Source organism: Musca autumnalis, unplaced genomic scaffold, assembly GCF_047663935.1.
Source record: "Musca autumnalis isolate F117 unplaced genomic scaffold, ASM4766393v1 scaffold_1, whole genome shotgun sequence".
NCBI lineage: Eukaryota > Metazoa > Arthropoda > Insecta > Diptera > Muscidae > Musca > Musca autumnalis.
The window spans coordinates 173,481,943-173,502,828 of NW_027411644.1; the positions used below are offsets into that span (position 1 = coordinate 173,481,943).

At 33.7% G+C, this 20,886-nt stretch overlaps 3 protein-coding genes across 3 annotated transcripts; 2 read left to right on the top strand and 1 right to left on the bottom strand.

Annotated features, from left to right (window-relative positions):
• The first annotated feature begins 638 nt into the window (after positions 1–638).
• TBC1d7 (TBC1 domain family member 7) lies at positions 639–2,709 on the top strand. The gene is made up of 3 exons (XM_073958986.1): positions 639–1,335; positions 1,403–1,631; positions 2,534–2,709. The coding sequence occupies exons 1-3, from the start codon at positions 779–781 to the stop codon at positions 2,621–2,623; spliced, it is 876 nt and encodes a 291-aa protein (XP_073815087.1). The 5' UTR covers positions 639–778; the 3' UTR covers positions 2,624–2,709.
• mRpS24 (mitochondrial ribosomal protein S24) lies at positions 2,616–3,383 on the bottom strand. The gene is made up of 3 exons (XM_073958988.1): positions 3,303–3,383; positions 3,043–3,241; positions 2,616–2,977 (listed from the first exon to the last, which is right to left on the bottom strand). Exons 1-3 carry the CDS (start codon positions 3,363–3,365, stop codon positions 2,688–2,690), a joined length of 552 nt encoding a protein of 183 aa, XP_073815089.1. The 5' UTR covers positions 3,366–3,383; the 3' UTR covers positions 2,616–2,687.
• Positions 3,384–3,690: 307 nt separating this feature from the next.
• On the top strand, positions 3,691–17,955 carry Myo95E (Myosin 95E). Its single transcript, XM_073958989.1, has 17 exons — positions 3,691–3,792; positions 4,351–4,556; positions 4,627–4,742; positions 4,812–4,882; positions 5,072–6,165; positions 6,238–6,301; positions 7,300–7,313; positions 7,783–7,867; positions 7,927–8,021; positions 8,087–8,234; positions 8,718–8,816; positions 8,885–10,053; positions 10,112–10,452; positions 10,513–10,648; positions 13,722–13,874; positions 13,949–14,076; positions 14,132–17,955. Exons 2-17 carry the CDS (start codon positions 4,452–4,454, stop codon positions 14,253–14,255), a joined length of 3,942 nt encoding a protein of 1,313 aa, XP_073815090.1. The 5' UTR covers positions 3,691–3,792; positions 4,351–4,451; the 3' UTR covers positions 14,256–17,955.
• The last annotated feature ends 2,931 nt before the right edge of the window (positions 17,956–20,886 follow it).

Below are 20,886 nucleotides of genomic sequence, written 5' to 3' on the forward strand. Positions count from 1 at the left end.
TATATTTCTCCCCTATTGGGGTTAGAAACGAAAACATCGCCAATGATACGGGCATTGCAAATGTACCCGAGTTCTTTAAAAAGACACTACAAGGCACTCACAGAGGCTAGTTTTTATTTTCCCGTAGTCCTCGACATTAAATTCACCTTTATTAATATATTTTTATGTATATAAATGGGCTTTGCCCTTTCGTTTTATGTATATCTTGCATGTATGTGATCCTGTAAAAAAAAGTTTCTACTGAACAACACATCTGTGATATATTTTTCATACCCACCTCGTAAAAAATCAATTGTTTACATTACATTCGCTGTTCGTTAATGTTTACTACAGCTTTGTTAAATTATTTTTATTGTTATTTAGTTTTTAAGTAATTTATTTTTATTTGCAGACAATTTCGCTCTGTTCGACATCTGATAAGGCCGGGAGCAAGCCTTGTTTTTATTAATTCTCAATTCACTTTTATACTTTGTTATTATCTTTCAATGTTAACTAAGCATGTAGCATAACAAAACATCTGATTGTATTTAGAACAAAACGATTACAGTTCTAAGTGTTCATGTCATCAGTTCATTTTACATTACACAATGTTATCGATATAAGAAGAAGTCTCAATAAAATTTAACTTAACAAAAAAAATCAGCCTTCCGCAGCCCTTTACTCTTTACTCGCGAGCAAGTGAAGAGAGCTTCTCCTCTCTCCATTAACGCATTGAAAAACCTTGCACTCTGTGTGCCGATTTCTGAATTAAAGAAAAGCCAAGTATATCAAATTAAACATGACTGCCGATGAGCGCAATTTCCGATCAAGTTATTATGAAAAAGTCGGCTGTCATAGTGTCGAGGAAAAGAAATCACTCAACAAGCTGTTGCAGGACAACATACGGAATCATGTCAAGCTTAAACAATTTTGTCTGAGTTATACAGTTCCCACGACACACCGTAGCCTTTTGTGGAACATTATTTTGGGTGTGATGCCATTACATAAAAATTCCACCGAATTTATTATGGATCAACGTAAGGCTGTCTATGATGATCTCCTGAGGGCTGTTACTATAATGCAATATGTTAATACAACAACACCAAAATCAAAAATATTGCTAAGTATGTGGCAATTGGAACATAATCGATTGCTACACTCCGGACCTGATGATGTAGCTGATCAAGTGTTTATGGAAATTGTTAAGGTATTACTGCAAATATTCGAAGATGATGTTGAAACATATTGGTTGGCAAAGGAATTTTACGCGTGTACTCTGGAAATACAACAAGAATGTCCCAGACTCAAGGAGTTGACACAGACATTACTTAAAAAGGAAGATATTCAGTTACATAGGTAATGTTTTTAACTAAGATTGAATGTAAAACTTACAAATACTGAAAAAGATGTACTTTCGTTTCAGCCACTTGGAAAGTCTGGATGTTTTCAAATCAGATCAGTTATTGGATAGATGGTACATAACCTGTTTCGCAGGTGTCATCAATGAATCTACTTTGGTTAGAGTATGGGATAAAGTTTGTGGTGGATCCAAAAAAATCGTAGTTTTCATATTCTTGGAAATGACAAAGGCTCTAAGCGATAAGGCTATGAAATGTAAAACCAGCCAGGAGTTTAAAAATTTAATAGAACAGGTAAGTTAAAATACATTTACACATAACCGTATTTAATTAATCCATTGGATTTCAAAAGTTGTAATGTAAACATGACGTTATTTTGTCTTGTTACTGAAATCAAAAGAGGTTGGAGATTGTTTTCTGGGAATCTCGTTCCTTTTTACAGAAACAATAGCATGCAAGCATTCCGATGGCTACAGAGATCACAAAAAAGTTTAAGAACTTCTTGATAATACTTTGACTCTTTTTCTAAGGAATTATACACCAATACTGAATATGTGGTCTTGCCGAATACTGCCGCCTTTTCTCTCAGATGTTCCAATCATCTCTCAGATAGCAATCATTAAATATCTCTGATTTCCCCTAAGGATCAGACCTGTCAATAACAGTGCCTTGACAACTGAATAAGAACATTTTTTGTCTGTTAGGTGGCTGTTTTGCTTTGATGACCCCCCAAATTAGAAGTCTAAATGATTTTGGCTAATGTTACCCAAAATAGGCTTCCCTGAATCCCTATGGCTGTTTAGACTTCATTTTGACCAACAATCCACCAATTGCTGCTATATTGAAGAATTCGTTTAATCAACAGCAGTTTGTTTTACTAAGGTTACCATAGGGATTTGTTAAGAAGTTTCTTTAGCATAGAAAAATGATTTCAAAGTCCAAGTTAGTCGTCCGTGTATCAGTGAGACTTTGTTAGAGTACATTCGGTAAACTGGCTTCAATCCTCATATACCAATTGCAAGATTTAATTTGCGGTATGTAACAGCTACCTTAATACCCTTTAATTCGTTACAACTTCATTCAGAATGCTATGAAAGGTCCCTCTGTGTGGGCACGATTTAATTGATTTACTAATTCTAACACTTCCAGCGAAGATTTTCCAACGCTTACTCAACCTTTATTTATTTTATTTTCAGGTCAAAGATCCCGATGCTTTAATTGTTAATAAAGCCATAAAAACATGGCAAAACAGTAATCAACATAGCGAAAAAATAACAGTTCATTAGGATTAAAAAAAAACTTTTTTATATTTATAAATAAGCCAAGTTTTACTAGAAACAAAATTTAATCTTAAATATATTTGAAAACAACATCGTTTTTGTCTTGTACTGTTTGCAATTCCAATGTGACCGGACACTGCATCCAATAGGAGAGAAGTTCTTCAGTATAACCAATGAGGAAATACATTTTACGTGCACTAATTGCCTGCCTTACAATACCAGCAATCCGAATCATGTTGTGTTGGCGCTTAATAATAACTTCAGAGCATATCAATGAATGCCAAGTACCATTCATGAATTTTCGAATGAATAAATCTTCAATGGCCGTTTGAGATGGACGCAGACCATCCAACATTGTGGCTGAGAGTAAACAAAACACAATGAATGAAGTTTGCAAATAAAATTAGTAATTTTATGTGGCTTACAAGTATTCCAGGAATTCCAAGATTTCCTATGGGCAATGTAATGCGGAGGATTGGCCATTTCATAGGTAAGTGGCTTGTTACGTTTTGTGGTTATGCGGTAGCGACCCGACTGAGTTTTTTCACAAACAGCGGTTGTGTGAATGAGAGCAGCAGCACATTTTGCATTTGTAATTGAGTCCCTTAATAGGGATGTTGTTAACTGTAATAAAACATTTAAATTGAATATTTAACACACAATTTCTTTAAAAAATTCTACAAACTTTTTGTAAGGCTAACATCGCTGTTTCAAGAATATAACAAGAACAAACAGCTGTTAATGACATAACACACAAAAACACAAAACGGTGTGTTCAGTCAAGGAACTGCGTATGCACACAATGAAAGCTCTTGCATCTTCGTGTACCTACTTTTTAATGAAAATTAAAATACCTACCTTATAATTATAAAACTATATTTTACTTTTATTAATTAAGTAATTGTAAGAACTCATTTTATACCAAACCAATAACATTTTTATATTGAAAAAATTGTTAAAAAGAGTGCTAATCATGGTAGAAAAATAACGGTAACTTTCAACGCCGTTACAAACAACATTCAACTGACTATGTTTTATGTCAATTCTTCTTCTTCGTACTTAACATTCACCTCACACGAACCATGTAGTATATATCAAGAAGTAATAATATGTGAATAAAAATTAGAAACAAAAATAAGTGATGGGCGAAAAAATTACATTTTCCTTCAAAATATGTTAGTTAATAATGTTTTTGAGTGTATAAATTAAGAATATAACTTGTGGCAATCAATATCTATTTCATATTTAAGTGAAATATTACTTTTCCAACGAAAGAAAATCGATAAATTTTCAATGAAAAGAAATAAAATCTTAAGAGTGTGTTAAAAACATTCACTGTCACACACGTTATTGTTGCTGTTATATCTTGTTGCAGTGATCAATGTTGCTATTTACGCGATTTTTTATCACAGTTGTGAACAATTCAAAATGAAAAAAAAAAACATTAAAAAGATTTCTAAGAATAATACATTTTAAAAAGAGCTACTCAGTAGTGTTACAATGCCAATTACGTGAAATAAATCAAGCCAAATTTTGTGCTATTTTATGAAATGAAAAATTTAGTGGGGTGGGCTTGTGACAATGATGCCCTTTGTGCGTTTCTATAACCTAAATCGCTTTTTCGTTTGGATCTAAACTGAAAAATAAAACTAAAATACAACTCTTAAATAATTTTATCAGTATTATTTTGTAACATTTTAATTTATCTCTTATTCTTCTCTTCTATGTTACAGGTCTTTCAAATAAATAATAACAATATTATACAACTATCGATTCCATTTTTGTAACACAATAGCCTTATATTATTGCCAATACTTTTTGTTATTTTTCTACTATGGAACAAGAAATTGGTACTTGGGATTCTGTATTATTGGAAAATCTTTCGGAAGATAGTTTCATTAATAACATACACCAACGTTACAAACGTGATCTCATATATGTAAGTTGGTCCGTTTTTCATTACTTCGTATATTTTTTAAAACATTTTTATTATTGAATTTCTTTGACAGACTTATATAGGCACTTCAGTGGTGGCTGTTAATCCATATCATCACATATCAGAAAATTCGTTGGACCTAATACATAATTATGGTAGTAAAGGCATATTTCAATTGCCTCCACACATGTAAGACTAAAAAGAAACATTTTTAAAACTCGGTTTAATCTAATAATTTGTTTTATTTTCACTTTTCAGTTATGGCCTTGCAAATTTATCATTTCAATCACTTAAGGATAGAAATGAGGATCAGTGTATAATTATGACGGGTAAATAATTGTGTATACACTCGAAATCGCTTATAACGATGACCAAGGAACCGACGGAATTGGTCGCTATAAGCGATATTTTTGTGTGTGGGTTATATAGGGTCCAGAAATTTGGGACTTTTGGATTTCGTCGTTATAACCGCGATTTCGAACTATTTTAAATCATATTGTGACAGAACATTTTTACAGGTGAAAGTGGATCCGGAAAAACTGAATCTTTTAAGATGATTGTCAATTTCCTAACACATATTCAAGAAAAATCTAAAAGATCATCATCCTCACTAAGCAAACAGTCATCTGTAGGCTCTGGAGGTGTAACAGCAGGAACGGGTAGCAGCTGTTCATCGTCTCACAGGCATCGGCGCACATCAAGTTCTTGTTCAATGGGACCGACATTAAGCTATTTGTCAAATAAACAAACAATAACTGCTGCCAGTTCTAATTCATGTCTGGCAATGCAACAACGTAGACAGTCACCATCTCCCGGACCAACTACAAAATACTGTGATGCAGCTGTACAGCATAGATCTCGTGCCGAAAGCTCCGATAGACATGGGAAACGTAGTATGAAAGAGAAAATGGTTGATTTTGATTTTTCACATCACAAAAGCACCGAAAATATTTCAACTTTAGATAGTTCGATATATACAACGGCAATGTCATCCCACTGTGGCCAACAGTTATCAACAGCTTTTGGTATAACATTATCACCCCATCCGCCAAAATCCTGTTTCAAACATAATCAATCTACACAAATTCCTCATAAATCAGCTTCCACATCAAAATCTTCCTCAACAATTTACTTGCCCCGTAGCACTTCACCGAAATATTTGCAATCTACGGTCCCCATTAGTGGTGGTGTCGGCGGTTGTCGTCAATGTGGTCATAGTAAATGTACCAGAGCTCAAAGTTTTGATAAGGATGATGGCGATTTAAGTGTATCTTCACAAACAGGAAGTTATAATCTATCAACAACGCCATCGGCACATTTACAACGCGGTAGTTGTTCGAATCTGACAAGGCAAAATTTAACGGAATGTTGTAATCGGGATGACATTTCATCACAGCTATCAGGGTCTATGCAACGTATTTCCTTATATGATGCTCACAAAATAAATCAATCGGCCATAAATGCCCTCAAGCTATGGCAATCTTCTCCTGCTACACCAAGAAAATATAAAAATCCTTTAAAACGCCTACGGGAATGTGTATCGTTTGCTGATGTTTTTCTTGAGGCAATGGGAAATGCGGTTACACTAAAAAACAATAATTCTAGTCGTTATGTAAGTGTGTTGCATTTTTAAATTACTTAATTATTTAAATTGTTTAATTGTATTTCTTTTTTTTAATTTCAGGGTAAACTCTTTGATATTGAAATTGATTTTAAAGGTGATCCAATTGGTGTTCACATAACTCATTGTAAGTAGAATATATTATTTACATTATTGTTGAATTACATTGTGGAACATCTGTTATAAACTTCGAAAACGACAATTTTGCAGTTCATCTATACATTTATCAGATAAGCGTTTATTTGCTTGCAACCTCAATTAATAAAAAATGTATCTAAGGATATTATCATACGTCATTTTATTAAGTCATATTCAGGCAATTATTCGTACATTAAAGCAATCCTAAGGTTTGTGCGGTTCTTCATTTTGAAAACGATTTAGAAAAAATGGCAAGTTTGTGACTTCGTGTGATACATTCGGGGTTTTATATGTTTTCGTTCATCTATTGGAAACTTTTTACATTAAACACATTTTTATACCCCTAAAAATATGCTACAATAATTTTGTAGGAACGTTTCACCGTCTTTCGCCCACATAAAATACATATCTCTAATAGAAAAGTAGCTCCCTAAAGTATGCCAAACAAAATATGGTAATACATACGGTCTGTTCCTTTACTTTTGAAAATAGTAAAACGGGCAAAAATAGTAAAAGTTGTAAACTACTCCCATATGAATTGTATGGTGTCTGAAGTAAAGGAACGCTTTTCGAGTAAAAAGTGGTAAAACTTTAAGATTCTTGCACATAAAGGAACAGAGCTATAATTGTATTTTGTAACAGAAATTGGGCGAAACATAAACACTGTTCTCACTGTCAGATTTGGCAGTAACAGTAGTTTACTTTTTAAATTATATTCTTAATTTTGTCAAGAAAGGTGTGACAATAATATTTGTACCAAAGTATCGATTTGAAAATTGTAGCCAATTTATTGAAAATTCCAACTCGCAGAAGTGGAGCGTTTTGAACAATCTCGTTCACTTACATCAATCAGAAAGTGAATTAATGCCATGAAATTGTAAATTCTGTCTTTACTAAATCTTCGTGTTAAAACCTTTTTGTTTTAAATTTATAATTAATATACATATAAATTATTTACTTTTTTCTCCTCATGCTTAACATTTGAAGATATGTTGGAAAAGGTTTGGAAATGTTTTTTTTTTAATATTTATACTGCAAATAAAACTTTTTTCACTTTTGAAGGACATTACTGTACGAGCACTCTTAGAAGAATGTTATAAACATTTGACTCTTACAAATGGTAAAATTTGAAAGCGAGTGGTCATTATTTTAAGGATTTTACAGCTTCAAAAACTCAAATGTTGGAAACATTCTTCTACCGGGGCTCTTCACTGTATGTTGAACCAAATATTTACAGCCTGTTTATATTTGTCGATAAGAAGAATAACTCGTCAGAAATATTGCCAAACTCGTATGTATTTTTCAAATTTGTTTTTTTATTGTTTTGAAGCCAAATGCTAGGAAATAATATTTCGAAAACTAAAGTTTGGGTGTATTTCATGCAAATAAATTTTCGTATCGACATACATAAACAGTTTGTAAATAATTGTAAATTTAAAAAAAAATAATTTCTTGTTATTATTATTACAGACACGTGTTACAGATATTCCTTCGGGTGAACGGAATTTTCATATATTTTATCAATTGTTATCTGGTGGTGATCTGCAGTTATTAAGTAAAAGTTCACATCTTATATAAAAGAACATGCTTTTAAATTTTTCGTTTTTCTTTTAGAATCCTTAAAGCTTTATCGGAATGTTGAAAAATATGAAATTTTAAAAAATACAACTGCCCTGGAAGAAGATCGAACTAATTTTCATTATACAAAGGTAAGTAACGGTAGTTAGTTGTATGTTTATATTGCCTTATTAATTATATTTTTATATTTCAATAGAAATCCTTAGATGTCCTTGGTTTATCATGTGATGAAATAAATGCAATTTTTCGTATAATAGCTGTTGTATTGAAATTAGGTAATTTTATATTTGTACCAATTACAAATATTGATGGCACTGAGGGTTGTCAAATATCAAATGTTTACGGTAAGTAATAGTATAAAGTATAGTATATATAAGTATAAGTATAGTATAGTTAAAAAGTAAACGAAAATAGAAATTAAGTTGATCTCGAGCATGGTTTCTCCAATGTTCGAAGATGTTAAACTGTTTAACAATCTGAAGGCCGCATTTATTTGGTTTTTTCAACTTTATTAACAATTAACAATTTTTAATGGATGATCTGTTGTTGATTGCTGCGCTTTATTTTAACTTACTTTACTTATTTCTTTAAAATTATGTATTCCTTACAGTATTAAAAAAAACAGGAATCCACAACTATAATATAATAATATTCAAAACATAATAATGGATTTTCAAATTCAGATTAAACTTCGTGGTAGGAGTATTTCTTTTAAAAAATAAGAACATCTTTTAAAAATTTCGAATTTTTGTATTTCGACCATAGACTCGAGTATGAAACATTTTTTCTTAGAAATAACAATAAATGATTTTATTTGTAAATTGCAGAAGTGCAAGAAACAGCTCACCTACTTAATTTGGAAGCTCAAATTTTAATAAATTGCCTTACAAGAGCATGCAGCTCAAATAGCAGTTTGGAAGATGTCGGTAAGTATCCCACCATATCTACATATAATTATTTAAATATATATTTTGTTGTTTTGACCTTCCCTAAGGTTGCGATTTGGATGCCCGCCAAGCATCAATGATACGAAACACACTCTGCCGCACTCTATACTCCCGACTATTCACATGGTTGGTGAATAAAATCAACGATAGTCTAAAATCAACGCAACGTGAAAAGAATTTAGCCCTGCTCGACTTTTACGGTTTTGAATCAATGGAAAGCAATTCATTTGAACAGTTTGCCATAAATTATAGTTCCGAGAAAATTCATCAAAACTTCGTTCACAATGTGCTGAGAGTAGAACAGGAGCTATATATTCGTGAGGGTCTGGAATGGTCACGAATTGATTACTTTGACAACGAGTCGATATGTGAACTTATTGATAAACCCAACTATGGCATATTGAGTTTAATCAATGAACCCCATTTGACCACCAATGAAGCGCTATTGACACGCATACAGCAATGTTGCGCCGGGCATCCATGTTTTATGATTGCTCAGCCGAACTCAATGACGTTTCGTATACGCCATTATGCCAATGTGGTGCAATATTCTGTTCATAGATTTTTAGAAAAGAATTCCGATATGCTGCCAAAGTACTTAAGTTCAGGTTTATATCAAAGTAAACTGCCACTCGTACAAAGTCTCTTTCCCGAGGGCAATCCTCGGAGACAAGCCAATAAAAAGCCCACCTCTTTAAGTTCCAATATACGCACTCAATTAAATACTTTATTAGCCATAATTAAGCCACGTTGTTCACGTTATATATTTTGCATAAAACCAAATGAATGTCGTCAATCGAGAACGTTTGATATGTCGCTGGTGCAGCATCAGGTTCGTTATATGTCGCTGATGCCGTTGGTGTATTTGTGTCGCCAGGGCCACTGCTTTCATATGTTACATGCGAAATTTTTTTTACGTTACAAACTTTTAAGTGCCAAAACATGGCCCCACTATCGTGGCGGCAAATGTGTTGAGGGTATTGCCCTTATAATACGTAATCTTCCATTGCCATCAGCTGAATTTACAATCGGCACAAAAAATGTATTTATACGTAGTCCACGTACAGTTTACGAGTTGGAACAATTTCGTAAGGGTCGTATGCACGATTTGGCTACGTTAATACAAAAGACCTTTCGTATGTATCGGGAAAGGAGTAAATTTCTAAGGTTGCGATCGAGTCAGATTGTCATCTCACGGACATGGAGAGCATGGAGGGTAAGAATGAAAGAAACGTAGCAAATTATCTAACCATTGCTAATAAAATATTATATAGTTTACCCACTTCCAGAACCAAGAGCAATATCAGAAATACAAACAAAGAGGCAATTGGGCAGTGGAAATTATAACCAGAGCTTATATTCAATACAAAACTCGCCAATATCTTTTGACTATACCGCAAAAATTGCCACCAAATACTTTAAGTCCACTTTCAATGGATTGGCCAGCGGCACCTTCATTTCTGGAAGAAACTTCACGTTTGTTGCGGGCTATCTATCATCGTTGGAAATGCTATTTGTATCGAAGTTCATTCGATCAGACATCGAGAAATCGCATGCGTGAAAAGGTTACTGCCAGTATTATATTCAAAGATCGAAAAGCATCATATCCCCGAAGGTAGGCATTTGATATTTTTGTTGTGTTGGGATAAATTATTTCAGCCATTTACATTTACAGTGTGGGGCATCCTTTCATTGGTGATTATGTGAGATTACGACCAAATGCCATGTGGAAAAGAATGTGTACAGAAACAAATGATCAGTATGTTGTGTTTGCCGATATTATAAATAAAATTACAAGATCGAGCGGTAAGGTAAGGGATCAACTCTTTTAGAACAATCAATTTTAAAATCACTTGATAAACGCTTTTATCGGCATCTTAAGTTTCATGGTATTGCATAGTATCCTTTTTAGCTTCAAATATATAGAGAAAAACTGTTATATAGAAAAAATGCTTCACAGAAATACTTGTGTCTCTGCTAAATGATGCTTGCTCACATTAAGCGATTGTGTCTGCACTAGTTAATATCGTTTTTATGCCAGCCACTGTAAGGTTAGCTTTTATGGCACATACATACTTGCTTCATGATGTCGCCAAAAACATTTGCAAAAACCAGTGACAATTGAAGACAATTGTTGGTCCATTGTGATCATCCAAAAGGTATAGGAAATGAAGTAGGGATTGGAGAAGAGTATGTGTAAGTAGGAACTTTAGAGTAGTGGTGGTTGGGAATCCGTTGAAGATGCAGTTTACGTATTCAGGTTGCGCCTTCCCAGCCATTTTTAAGATTCTTGAACATAAGGTTAGACTTGGTGGAAAAAGTACACCTATCAAACCATGCCGCTTGCGAGCTAGAATTGGGCAGCAACATATAAAAGATATGGTCTCCCTCTCTTCTTAATCTTCTCACAGCCTGCCTACTGATTACTATATTGCCATCTTTACATTCGCTGGTAAAGACTCTAATATTGCAGTGCCTGGTAATGATTTCAGTTTTAAGAATGAATTTGTTCTATTGGTTGATAGAGTTGGCCAAATGGCTCTTAACACCTTGCATCATTATCACTCCATTTCATCAATGAACGTTTCAACTTTCTAAAAAATGGTGGGTGTTTTCACAGAGTCAGTTGTTGCTAGATTTGTTGATGCCTAGCCTAGCTAGTTCATCTACCTTCTCGTTTCTCATAATTTCACAGTGTCCTTTTACCCAGCATAATCGAAAACCATTTGGTAGGTTTTCCAATGTTCAGATTTGATGCTAAAGGATTTAATGGCTTTAAGAGCCGCTTGAATATCTACAAAGATAGTCACCGGTTCAAAGATCTCAGCATTCAGACTTTTTTAACAATTTTGCTGCCTTCCAGATCGCGAAGATTTCAGCTTGGACTGCACTACAGTCATTGTCGAACTTGTATGAGTATTGAAGACCTAGCCTTTCACAGACGCCAGCTCCGGTGCATTCTTTCATCTTGGAACCGTTTGTATAGAAGACCAGGGCGCCCAGAGGATGGTTATTTCGGTTCCAGTCATCTATACTTGGGATAACGATGTCTACATCTTCAAACTCCACACTGGTGTATATAATCGCTAAATTTCCCACGATGGACCACTTTAAATTCTGCTCATAATTCCTTTAGAGAACATCCATTTCCATAGGTTCTGTTGCGCCAAAAATTCAGTTCATGCAGCTTTCCAGCAAAACTTGCTGCCTGACATTTAATGTTGAGTACCAAAGTTCGAAGGTTCAACAATGCATTCAGAGCTGCTTGTCTGAAGCCTGCTGTTATTATAATCGAGGCTTATCTTTGTATCTAATTTGCTGGATCAGTGTGACCGTTGTGCCACTAAAGTATCAATTTTGACACTTTTTCGGCTTTAAGTGCCAGAAGTGCCACTTTTTTATTTTGATACCAAATGTGCCACTTTTTGAAATTTTGTGCCACTTTTTTATACCTTGTGCCACTATTTTTAAATTAAATATATTGTAATATAAACTCTCTACATAAAACCCAAAGAGGGGTAGAACGAACTACACGATTTTGAAATAGGGTGTTGAAGTAGCGTGCAGCATGTTGTTGTATTAGGTTGTTGTTATATGATATTTACATCTGGTAAAGCATTTTTTCGGTTTCTTGAAATGAGCGAAAATGTTTGACAGTGATAGTCAGAAAGTTTGGTCTGCATAACAGCTACACTCAAGTTTCTTTCTTATCAAGTGCAGATATTTGCAATGTTATCCTATCTACATTAGAACCGTGGATAATTGTGTGGGAATTTCTACGGATAATTCATTTAGGGCCATTCTTACATCGTGTCTTTAAAGTCCATTTTTGTTATACCTTACCTTAAGAAAAGTAAGAAATAAAGTTCGCATTACCAGGGATTTGTTACATCTTCCATTTAAAATAAATTATATATTTTGTAAAAATATGGTACCATCAATCAGTATACATCATGTTTTCTCAAATCTGATTGATTGATTTGAATTTGCTGAAATTTTTACTTGTTTTTGGTGCAGCATACTCTCGGGGGCACTTTCAATTTTAAAAGGAACACAAAGTTTCCTTTAATTAATTTGACAGTTATTATTAAAGCAAAATTGTAAGAATAAAAACGGGTTATCTGTCCGATACCGACCAACTCCTAACTACAGAAAAGATATAATAACGGGCCTTAGTATAGTTGAAAAAAGTAGTTGTGTGGCTTCCTTATTAGAAGGAAAGAAACCAACATTTTGAAAGTAATTATTTAATAAATAATTGTGATTCAATATTATTTTTGGGTTATTAGCCAAAGAAAAGACTTGAGTCACTTTTTACAGAAATGATACTTTTTGTGACACTTTTTGAAAATTTCCAGCGGTCACGCTGTGCTGGATGTCGATTTCTGGCGTGGAGAGTTCACCATAGAAGAGATTCAAAGGATAGGCCTTACCATAGTGTTATATACCCAGAGTATAATCGATGGGTTCAATATCCAGCAGTTTCCGATCAAATACTTGCACGAATAGAGTCCGATTAATCCTTTGTTCTTCGGAACAATACCAGTTCTGTCTTCGTTGGATTTACTTCAATGTCGAGTGATTTAGTCCATCGAGACTACTTTGATTAATATAAATATCCTTGCAGACTAAAGTAATTTACATAGATACAATTTTAACTAGATGCAGATTAAGTATTCAAAAGCAGTTTTAAACTGACTTTACTTTCGGACAGATCTATCATTTGCCTGTAATCAGTAGTACTACGACATCTGCTCTACTACTTGACATGTGATGAGTCTGCTTGTTCCTTTGAGGATGTTCGTGGGAAATAGATTTTAAAAAAAGAATTTCCATTTTTAGCCAAGAAAATATAATTAATGCATTTTTTTATGTTTCCCTTAGATTGTGCCTATATTGTTGGTTATATCCACTTCATCATTGTTGTTACTGGATCAAAGAACATTACAAATAAAATATCGCGTGCCTGCTGCCGAAATTTATCGTATGTCACTTAGTCCATATATGGATGATATTGCTGTTTTTCATGTGAAAGCTGTAAGTAACAAGTTGACTTTTCAAAAACACACCTACACTTGGATTTCTAAAATCATTTATCTTCTCATTTACAGTCAGAATTTGGTCGCAAGAAAGGTGATATTGTTGTTCAAGCGGCGCATATTATAGAAATTGTTACGAAAATGTTTTTGGTTATACAAAATGCTACGGGGAAACCACCTGAAATACATATTAGTACCGAGTAAGTACAGAGATTGTCATAAATTACTACTGTTTTTTACTTACAACTTGCACAGTTTTGAAGCGAATTTTGGCCAACAAACAGTTATATTTAATTTTAAATATGGCGGTATGTCGGACCTTGCACAAGGACCACCAAAGGTTACTAGAAAAGCTAATCGTATGGAAATTATTGTATGATCCGCAACAAAAAGCTATCGTTGGACATCGCTGACATTTTTAAATGCCTATGAACTAGATGCAAGAGCAAAGTAGAATAGAAAACGTTTCCTCGAAATCACCTCCTAAAATAAATTTTTTCCGCGACATCAAAAGAAAAAAAAAAACTAAAATATCATCACCATTACTTGGAAACACACAAAGAACCTGACAATCATACAGTTTTCATTTGTTCATTTCTCCTTTGAATATCTCTATATTGAAACATATTGCTTCAAATATTCTCTCTAATTTAAGTATTACAAACAAGGTGTGTCATATTAAGGGTAGCGCGAGTAATAATTAGAACTAGAAAAACACGGTTTAAAGTTTTAAGTGCTTTACTTCTAACGTTGGCCTTAAGACTAACTTAATATTTAGTTGTTTCTATTTTTTGTCATTCAATGTAGCGAAAGGTGTTTGCTTGACTGTTTGGAAGTGTGGGAACGAAAACAAAAATTTCAAATTTCATTTGAGACTTTGGTTTTTCGCTAATCTCAAAAGTCGGAAATTTAATTATAATCAAGGGTTTGGGTTATCAATACATCTCGAAAATTGCACTGTGGAACACGAAACAAATACTTGTGTCGACAATTATTTTTTCCATTCAATAAATATCCAATACTTTTTGAAAATTACACTGTGGAACACGAAAAAATACGTGTGTCGACAGTTACTAAACCCGTAAAAGATCGCCACTAGCCTTCATTGGAAATAAAGATCCGACTCCAAGTTATTGAAGCAAGCGAATGTTCTTGAAGTAACAGGATGGCGGTAGTCAGGAAGTCCGAAAAGAACGGGTTCTGACTTGACGCTGGGACATTAAATAGATAAGAGTCAAATAGGTTTATCTTCAGAATATCGACGGTATTCTAAGTATGATAAAAGAAACACATTACATCAGTAACATCGTAGAAGGTTTTCCGACGATATCTGCCCCGTTAACAGATACTTCAAAAAAGTTCAAGAAATTTTAAATCGGTGAAGCGGCATAAATGATGTTAAAAAAACTCCCCAAAATGGTCCTGACCTCAGCCCCCGTATTACGGAACTCTGATTTCTCCAATCATGTTCTCTAGTGGCCGGGAATGTTATCTAGCCAGGAAACTTCTGTCGATGGCAGACCACGAGGTAATCGAATCGCAGAGACCAGAAAACAAATAACAGCAGTTCTATACAAATCTTACGAAAAAAAATCAGAAAGGTACAATGAAAGGTATCGTGTGGAGAAATGTCGTCCTGGACAGGGAGTTATACCGTAGAACTGTGGTACAGTTGGACTTTTCAAATAATATAAATGCGAAGAAAATTTCTGAACGCATTGTAAAGCCCATTGGGGATAATATGTATGAACTAGAAAATCTGAACGGTAGCCCAATTGATATTTATCACGTTAAGGATATCAAAATCGAAGTGCAATATAAATTAACCTGTGATACAATTAAGGCCGTAGCACATACGCACAGTGGAAAAAAGTACCGATTTAGCACGCCAAAAGTACAAATCTATGTTTTATTGCATGTTTGCCCATAAATTCGATATGAACAGCTATAAATTGACAATTTTACTTCATTTATTAATATATTTGGTAAATTTGTATTTTTACCGTAGAATGGTACCTATCGATTTTCGATATTTTAAAGATTTCTACCACATTATCCAATCGAAACGGCTAGGATTTGGTATTTAGTCTCCGTGGTGGTTATGCATACACTCCTATAAACATTTTCGGTATAGGTACACGTTTTCATATAGCCCCCATAGGCCGGTTCCACCGATTTCGGTAATTTTTGAGGTTTTAGCCACATTATCCAACCGAAATAGGTGAAAGTTGACATTCAGTCTTCGTTGGTGGTATAAAATATTCCGACGGAGAATTTTCGGCACAGGTACACGCATTGATATGGCCCCCATAGAAAGGTACCGCCCTAATTTCAGCATTTTTACATAAAAAATACTATTAATAAAAATAGTAATAAAATAAAATGTTGCAGTTTGTTGCAGCTAAAATTTTACAAATTGGTTAAGAACTATGTGTACTAAAAATAAAATAAAAAATATACGCGCCATCCCTCGACACTCCTTAGTAATAGCTTTAACAAAGTGCACAATTTGGAAAAAAAATCGGATGTCACATGTTTTAAGTGTAAAATCCGAGTTACAATAAATAACATTTAAAATTACTTTGTAGGAAGAGTGCATGCGACGATCATAAATTTACTACTAAACTATATTATGAAAACTAGTTCAAAAAATGTCAACCAAAAATGGACCGTTATTCCTCTTAGACTGATGCAAAATAAATTATTTTAAATGCCGTTGCATTCTGTGGACACCTTAGATTAATACTGCAATAATAATTTTTAAATTGGCGTATGTGATTTTTTTGACTTTTGGCGCGCTAGATCGGTATTTTTTTTCACTGTGATACGGTCCGTTGAGCGTCGCCTTACAACAACAACATGAAAACTTCAAGAACAAACTTGGCATCACTTACACTATTTTCGTGTGGTTGTTGTTTTTAACGCGTGACGCGATTTACAACGGACCGTATGTGTGGTTGTTGGTTGTGGTATGTAGTGGCTTCTCTTGGCAATGCTTCGAATCTTAGACTTATACCAAAGTTATTGTCATAAGGGCAATCATGAATATTTCCCTCGGAATTTTTCCGCACGGAAAATAATTTAAGAAGGGAAAATTCTTTAACACTCAATATTTTAAAACGCGAAAAACTACTAGAAACACCTAATTATGCAATATTCTCGCCTAATAGACAAAAATATTACATTTTTGTACTTAAATACGAAAATAAAAAATTGTGAAATTGGGGAAAGGAATTTTTATTCATGATTGCCCTGATTAAGAGACCAATAATGCCATATAACTTTCATGACAAACGCTTTTAATCTCTTGTAATTCAAATTCATTTAATTTGGTTCCACAGTGAAATTATTACATTTAATATTTTTGTTTCAATGACTTTATTCGAATTATATTATGTAAATATGCGTACCCTCTATATTTATACACCTTATAATATAATAAAGAAAACAAGTTAATTTTTGCAAATTGACAACACCAATAATAGTTTGTCATAACAAAAGAAGAGCAAATTTATACATATTGTATAATACAAAATTAGGATTTTACAATATAGACACACACTCATTTATTATAAACAAATTTTTATAAGTTATAATATAAGAAACTAAGTTTAATGATTTATTTACATAGATACATTCATACATACCAACTTATGTATTAAATGAGAAGCATTTATTATGATAGATTATGCTTCAGTATATCAAATGAAATTTTTATTATTTTTCTTCCTTCGATCGGTTTCAATACAATAACAGAATCAATAAAATATCAATAACATAATGCTACATAGAGGATGTATATAAATCTCAGATTCCAAAAATCTACAATAAAAATTAATCAGTTCTGGAATCATGTAGATTACCGAATACATTCCAATTTGTAGCATTGTGTAATCTTGGCTTCAACGGACAAACAAAACAAACCTTAAACCATTAAAAGTTTTTTCTACAGGCTCTCCTCCTTTTACTAGTGACGTGTACAGTCTCTTATATCGAAATAACAAAATTACAATAATTGTAAACGGAACAATACATTAAACAAATTTCAAAATTATATACAAAACTGTTAAATAATTTACCTTACAAAAACTAAATAAAAGAACAAAAAATGAATCTCTATTTATAAAAAGTTGAAATATTCACAAAAATGAAAGGAAATATATTTATATAGAAAATTAAGAATGAAGTTATAATATAATTGTTCCACAAACATCCCAGATGGGACAAGGGAGACTTCTCAGAATGAAGTTATTACACCATAATAATCTTAGTGAAATCATAGCGAAGGTGTTAATGATTAAATTGTGTGAAATGGAAAAAATGTTGTAATAAGACTTTTTAAATTAATCGGTGCTTGAGGTATTGTTCGGCTAAAGGCTTTTCATAAATAAAATTGTTATGATTTTTAAAAAATAATTTATTTATTTAATTTCCTGTATTTCGATTTGAATGTTTTTAATGGATATATGTATTGCTTTTTATACCCTCCACCATAGGATGGGGGTATATTAAGTTTGTCACTACGTTTGTAACTACTCGAAATAATCATTGTAGACCCCACAAAGTATATATATTATTGATCAGCGTGCAATTCTACATCGATATAGCCATGTCCGTCCGTCTGTCCGTCTGTCCGTCTGTGGAAATCACTCTAGCGTCCGAACGGATTGACGTAGGTTGATGAAATTTTGGGAAAATATGTTATATTTACGTAGGACTTTTGGTATTGAAAGCGGGCTATGTAGGTCCACGCTTTCGTATAGCCCCCATACAAAATGACGCGTGACGCGTCGTCGTTTTAAAGAATTTTTAAGATATTTGGCCCATTTTACCACCGAATTGGTTGTAATTTGGTACTTTGTGTCTCCAGAGGCCAACAAATATTCCTACCAAAGTTGGGTTATATAGGTCCACGTTTTGGTATAGCCCCCATATAAGGCCCCATATAAAGTACGCGTCATTTTAATATATTTTGAATGTATTAGACCCATTTGACCACAGAATTGGTTGTAATTTGGTATTTTGTGTCTTCAGAGGCCAGAAAACATTCCTACCAAAGTTGGGTTATATAGGTCCACGTTTTGGTATAGCCCCCCCATAAGGCCCCTTATAAAGTACACGTCATTTTAATATATTTTGAATGTATTAGACCCATTTGAATAAAGAATCGGTTGTAACTTTGTATTTTGTGTTTCCAGAGGCTAAAAACATTTCTACCATAAAATGTTTATATAGGTCCACGTGTTGATATAGGCCCCATAATACAATATCTCCCGATTTTCGATATTTTGAACGTTTTAGCCTCATTATCACACCGATATGGCTGAAATTTGGTATTTAGTCTTCTTTAGGCGTATAAAACTTTGCCCCAGCAATTTGTAGGTATAGGTTCACGCCATCATATAGCCCCCATAGAACGGTACCTTCCGAATTTCGGTATTTTGAAGGTTGTGGCCACATTAATCCACCCAAATGGCGGAAATTTGTGGTGGAGGGTATAAAAAGTTCGGCCCGACCGAACTTAACGCTTTTCTTACTTGTTTACATGCATGTTGTCACTTACATATGAAAAAATATGGTGTAATACAGCCATAAGTTCGGATGTCAGAAATAACTGAGTCATGCCTGTAATGGCGGAATTTGAAAGCTTATATCTGCACCAAAACCTCTATTGTTCGGTCAATTAATTTCTTTTCTAATTATGATTGGTATCAGAGAAACCATCAAACATGAACATTTAGCGAAAGACAAATTGTATACCTCCGAAAGTATAAGTCTTTCCCTTCAATTGGACGGCCGATATGCAATAATTACATCAGCATATATTCCACGATACAAACCACAATTCATAGTAGATTTGATGGCGTTAACTAACAAAAATTATGATGTTTTCATTTTTGGTGATCTTAATGCACAACATACAAGCTGGAACTGCTTAAATAATAATACCGCTGGAAATGTGCTTTTCAACTACCAAAACCAGTCCAGTTGTTATGTTCACTATCCTCCCAAACCAACTCGATTCGATATTTTAATATCTAACTCTTCTTTGCCAATATCAGATCTTGAGACTCATCCAGACACCCTAATCTCTGATCATGTTCCCATAACTTGTCATATATTCGGTTCGGTCTCATCTGTCCAAAATAAATTTCCGTTGTATCATTTAGCGGATTGGACCTCAATAAGAAGGTGGGTGGATAACGAAATTAGTTCCCTACATACCACAGAAAATAACTGTGAAGTTTCCTTGGGTAAGATAATAGATACACTAAAATCTGCCAGTGGCCTAGTTCCGCATGAAATCCCTAAACCTTACATAAATAAGATATCTGATTTATCTTTGAGTCTAATCAGAAAACGGAAAACAGTTATGCGTAAATATCAAAGGAGTTCTGATCCAATACGCAAAATTACATTAAAAGCAATTTTAAAACAGCTTAATAGGCTTATAGATTATCACCTAGACCAGGATAGAAATGTTGCATGGTCTAAGTTTTTATTCAATCTTCCAACAGGTAGTAAAAAGTTCTGGAAAATAACAAAAAATATTAAAGGAAAACAGACATCAATTCCACCGTTAAAGGTCAATGGAGTTGAAATATCATCACAGGATTCAAAAGCGAACCTAATCGCAAATGTTTTTCAAAGTTCACATAACATTACAATAAACTACCAATCTTCGATGAACGCAAAGGTTTCTAAAATTGCTAAAGATGTAGAGAACGCCAGCGTCGTTCAATTAAATTCGGAACAACTTACTAATGCTCAAGAACTTCTCGAAATTGTTCGAAAATTGAAGAATAAAAAGGCTCCGGGCGCCGACGGAATTCACAATATAATATTGAAAAACATGTCAACGACTTTTTATGAAACTCTTGCCTCAATATTTAACTCTTTCCTAAGAAACGGAAGATTTCCAACCAGCTTCAAGAAGGCAAAGTTCATACCGATTCCCAAAAATGGCAAAGATCCGAAAGTTCCAAGCAGCTACAGACCGATTAGCCTGT